At 41.5% G+C, this 5,595-nt stretch overlaps 1 protein-coding gene across 1 annotated transcript in view; it reads right to left on the reverse strand.

Annotated features, from left to right (window-relative positions):
• The window catches only part of LOC104129210 (CXADR like membrane protein), a 49,523-nt gene extending 44,651 nt beyond the window's left edge, over nt 1-4,872 (reverse strand). Inside the window, 2 exon segments of the mRNA XM_009642128.2 lie at nt 4,727-4,767; nt 4,769-4,872. Coding sequence (XP_009640423.2) covers nt 4,727-4,767; nt 4,769-4,872 — 145 coding nt within the window.
• Between the last annotated feature and the right edge of the window lie 723 nt (nt 4,873-5,595).

Here is a 5,595-nt window from a genome sequence, read left to right on the forward strand (position 1 = left end):
CCAGTTTTCCACGGGAAATGAAGAAAGGTTGCCCTCCCAGCTCTATTTCCCATAAAATGAATTAATCTTCAGAATTTGAACTCAATTTTGGCATGCTGCTTTTCCTCCCTCCAGAAGGTTACCTTTTTTCTCTCCTTTTCTTCCTCGTGGTAAAATGGAAAAAACAAAGGATAAAAATAATCTCTAAAATAAACTTTTTTTAGATGCTAAAAATCCAAACTATTTCATATAAAACAAAGCACTACTAGAGAAAAAATAGGCCATTTCTCAACAAGTGCCTTGACAGAAAACATTTGATGCAAACCATCCCTGGCTTTAGAAGAATTTTAGTGTCTCACAAGGAGTGTTAACCCTGATATCCTGCCAGATAGCAACTCAATTATGTCTAGCGCCTTTGAATTCCCCCTGGAGTGCCAAATGGATACACTGCTTTTCTTTGCTCCCTTTCCTCAGGTATTCCTAGAGTAGGGTTCTATTAAAAAGCTCTTTGCCCTCTCCTAGAACTAAATTCACACCATTGACAGGCTGAATCTTGCATATAGTTGATGTTTTGTTGACTGCTTTTGGAGTTTTCATGACAGAAATGAGTTGGGAATTATCAATTATGTGAAGGGGTCCTTGGGAGAATAGTCTTTAAAGCTAAACACACAAAGAAGTAGTTACCTGTGTTCCTTCAAAATCCAATGACACAAAGAGAAGGTGAAATCCACACAACAAAAAAAAAAATAAAAAATCACAAAATCCCTTTTCACAGGTACGGACTTTTTTGTACTCCACTCCTGAGCAAAGACTTTTAATGCTGTAAAAACATGGGGCAAAATCCTTGTCCCACTAAGCTTTTAGGTACACCTAGGCAAAGGCAACAGAGAAGGAGCCTTAAGAAAACTAGGAAATAGCAAGTGTTATATATATATACACATATCAAAAAAAAAATCACAAAATCCCTTTTCACAGGTATGGACTTTTTTGTACTCCACTCCTGAGCAAAGACTTTTAATGCTGTAAAAACATGGGGCAAAATCCTTGTCCCACTAAGCTTTTAGGTACACCTAGGCAAAGGCAACAGAGAAGGAGCCTTAAGAAAACTAGGAAATAGCAAGTGTTATATATATATACACATATATATATATGTGTTATATATATATATATATACTGTTAGTTATTGCTGAGAAATTTAGGAAATACCTGGGAAATCAGCAGAAATATAAAATCTATCAGCTTAGTTTTCAGGTTGCTTAAAACAGTCTCCCTTGCTTTTTACTAATTCCAGGCAGAAGCATTCCATTAATATGTAAAGTTTCCCAGTAACCTCACTGGGAGAAGGAGTGCTTTTTTTTTTTTTTTGAATAACATTGCAGTGGTTCTTGGCTTTGCTGGAGCGTAGCATTGCAAGGGTTTCAAGAGAAGGATCTCAGGGAGATGTGATAGGGCACACTGCAGGTTGCCTGTGCTTTTACAGCAGGAGAGAAGGCCAGAGTCAGTATACTGGAGCACAGCCCCAGGCTGACCTACCACCGCTGAATGCTGCAGAGCTGCTTCCATATCATCACAGGTTTTCAAGCTAGAAGTCTGGTGAATACCTAGGCAAATGCAGGCTGTCAGACCCAATTGCTTATGCCAACAGGCACTGGAAGGATCTGCACCATAACCTTTTTCCCAGTGCAGCGAGACAATCGGAGTCTTGGTGTTCAATGCAGCAACCGTATCCCCCTGGGACAGCGCTGTAAGAGGCACAGATCTCGGAGCTTAGAGGGCAGAGCTCAGCTACATCAATACAAAAGGTCCTTCTGCTATTACAGCTGCACCCACTCGAGCAACATCACTAGCCAACAAGTGAAGAAAAAGCATGCAATACCAGCATCAAAGCCGGGCATACAAGCATTATCCTTATGAACATATTTGATTACAAGAAAATTAGCATTTTACTTCAGTGGAAGGCTCATTCCAAATATTCAAAATTGACATGGAGAGGATAAAAGGCAGCACAGACTACTTCCAGTACCTGAAAATTTAAATCAATGCAGTAAAACATTTAAATGAAAGCATTTGCTATTTTTTTACTGGCCAAGAAATGCAACATCATATTATGAAGTTTTTACACTCAGAAGTGAAGAATCAGAGGTATTTCCCTTGGAAATTTCCATTTTAATTTTTAGAGTGCAGTGCATTGCACAAGGAGTTTGAAACAATTTTGACCAGATGTGGATTGAGATGAGAATCAGATGTTCCAAACCCTTACATGTAGGCACACACATTAGCATGCATCACCTTCCACTCCTCACTCCTTCCTGCTTAATTTATCCAGTCTTTATTAGGAAAGTAAGCATGGTCATGCTCTTGCCCACACTTAGGAAAGTCTTTCATCTTGTCTTGTTTTAAAAGCCTCCTTAAAACTAATTTGCTGCCATTTCCTGCCTCATCACACAGCTGTTCACTTGCCCCAGAGAGGTAAACAGTGTAAAAGACAAGGACTGTATATATTAGCCATGCTGTTAGTATGTTTAATGATGAAAACCCAGACCAGGCAACCTTCCTATCAAGTTTGCTCAGCTTCTCTAAACCCTTTTTTCTACACTAATCTTTCACTTTATCCACAAAAAAGCAAGCCATCATTGGCATTTTATACTTTTTTACTGCAGAAAACCAATTAGACTTTCTCTAGCTAGCAAACAAGACTCCCCAGCCTCCTTGTTTTCAGGATGATGTAGGAACAGGGAACCAAAATACGTCCTTACTTTTCCCTGGGACACACTTCTAATATTGGTGCATAAAGCTGGGCAGATAGAAGAAAGACCAAGTTATTTGTTGACAAGACAAGGGGCAGTTCAACGACTAACATAGTACCAGGAAACAAAGCGTTCCAGGTTTTGCTGGAGCTTTGGAAAGCCACTTATCCTCCCCCTCACCAGTGCCTGGACAACTCCCACAGAGATGCCGAGAAACTCAACTCACAGGGCAAAGGCATAAGCTGTTGAGGGCAGGGACTGTGTTGTGTTTTGTGTTACTAGCATTGTGGAGATGCCTAGATACCAAAGACAGAAGAATAACAATAAAGCCCGTTGTGTTTTATAGATAAAAGCAGTACTAGTCATGCTAAGGTAAACTGTCCTTACGTTACAGCCAAAAGCACCTTGTCTCTGGCAACAGCTTCTTCCTTTTGCTCCAAGCCTTCCACATAACATGAATATTCAGCAGCTGAATAGGGCTGGTGGATCAAAGACTGCCACTCCCATTTGTCTCCATCAGCAAGGCAAGCAACCTACCTTTGTCTCCCAATTTCCACAGAGCTGCTTTCCCAGCCATTTCTGCAGGGCTGACCCAGCCCAGGCACCTCTGGCAGAAGCCTAGCTGTTCAGTCTAACCTTGCTGCCTCATCTTCTCCTGAGTCTTCTTCAAACACTGTCACCATCATATTGGGACACAAATGGCCAAGGCAGATGTGCAGGGGGGGGTCAAACTGCTGCCTCCACTCCCCTGCAGATTCTGCAGCATGTTCAAGGTCCCTGTCACACTGTCACTACTTATAAAATCTTTAATAACAACAATCCTTAGAGCAAAAATCTTTCCTACAATTTATTCAGCAGCTCTACAAGTGCTGCCTGTCTTTCAGTTACCTAGAAATCTGGCCAGTCCATGTTCCACACCTGTGGGATTTCAGGAGCAGAGCCTGTCCCCTGCAACATTTCTTTATAGCTGCCCCAAAACTCTATTCTACCTGTGTCCAGCCACATCAGTCTACCACCATGTGGGGCTCAAATCTTGCCAGAGAATCGAAACCCAACTCTTTTTCACACCTGTACCCAGATTCCCAGGGGACAGGAGGACCCAGAAATCGCAGCCTTTGCCCAGCCACAGCAGATTTCAAAGCTGTCTGCCTGTCAGCACGATCCGGTGAGCAGAATGGAGACAGAAGCTCACTCATCACATTATGGTGCCTCTGGAGATGCAGAAAAGCCAGGCTGCTTCTGAGTCAGTCTTGTAGGCAAGCCCCCTCAAAGACCTCAGGGCTGCAAACTCTTTTTTCTCCATAGGCTATGGCTTTAACAAACAGCTCTCTTCAGCCCTTCTGCCTTCACTCTCCCCTTCCTTTAAGGTCTCGTTTCCCCTTCTCTGCTCCTCTCCTGTTCAACACTCAACTCTACCTCTTTTCTTTCCCTTCTTTCAGCAGCCTTCTTCCCATTTCTTGCCTTCCCGTTATCTCCCTTTTCCCATTCTTTCCCCCCCAACTCCTCCCTCTTGCACTTCAACACATCTGTTTCTAATCTTAGGCATCAATTGGAAACAATAATGCCTTTTTATTTTAAAATCTGAATGTTAAATGCCTAAGCAAATCAAAACAGAGTTAAACAAATTTGACACTGTGCACGAAACAAAGACATTTTGTTCACCTTGTTTTGCCAGAGGTTCAAGCCCTTCACTAGTTCATTGCTTAAAAGCACTGCCCTCTTTAAACAAGAAACATATATTCCAGAAGGAGTCTGTTTAATCACCACTTCTAAAAAATGAATCCAGATATTAAAAGATCTCTGGCTATCAATCTGCTAATAAATAAAGCAACAAGAAAAGCATCAGAACCCAAACAGTATTGAAATTGGAGTTTTCCATAAAAGTTTTTTTTCTTTACAAATCCCTTTGTCTAGCTCATCAGAAATGAATTTCAGTCACGCAGAGAGGGCACATGGAAGTTTGATTAAAAACACTAAGCAAAACCAAAAAGCCAACCTACCTAAAAAGAGAAGTGAAAGTGCAGACATTCCGTCTCCAAGCAAGAGGGACTTTTCCTCCCTTTTTCTTCCTTTCTCCCAGGAACAGCAGGCAGACCTGCACAGGATTCAGAGGAACGCCTCTGGAATGCACAGAGTGTAATTGCATCCATGTGCCAGAAAAATAACCAACTTCACTCTTTCTTCCCTTCTGCTATTCATCTCCTTGTTCATATTCCATCCAGATTCAGCGAGAGCTTTTAGGTCTCTGCAGCTGGTAATTCAGGCCCTTGAGTTTCTGGAAGAGACAGAGGCAGCGCAGCAAGGAGTTCACATCTACGGCAGCATAGAACAATTTTGCTTGTCTGAAAAGAAAAGGAGAGAAGCGGGGGAAAACACTGCACTCAATGTTCACCACATGGCTGCCTCCCAGAAGAGCCCCTCCCTACCATCAGCTGGGATTAATAGTGAAGACCAGTCATGTGGGTGAGGTAGAGCTAATTTCTAGAAATTATATATATATATATTTACCTTTGCAAGAGAAACAAGAGGATTTCTCTAGTGTCAAAACAGTTAAGTTTGGAGGCAGTAAAAATCCAGCATGGCAAAAAATCAGATTCATCACTCAAGGGCTAGAGAGAGACTCTCAGAAAAAAGCACACAAGCTCTTCAGAACAATAAACACACTCACATGTATACATTATCTTTATTCTCTTCTGTAGCTAGTAAATTGCAGAATTAGAGCTTTTAGTCTTACTGGAAGACTTTCTCCATTTGCTTCATGGCTTTCTTTTTGAGTTTCTAGGAGAGAAAAAATTCCTAAAAATTGATTTATGCATTTTATCTGTGCTTCACTCGACAAGATAAAAAGCCCAGTCATGCAGGCATTGGT

The sequence above is a fragment of the Egretta garzetta genome, unplaced genomic scaffold (assembly GCF_000687185.1).
Source record: "Egretta garzetta isolate BGI_Z169 unplaced genomic scaffold, ASM68718v1 scaffold207, whole genome shotgun sequence".
Taxonomy (NCBI): domain Eukaryota; kingdom Metazoa; phylum Chordata; class Aves; order Pelecaniformes; family Ardeidae; genus Egretta; species Egretta garzetta.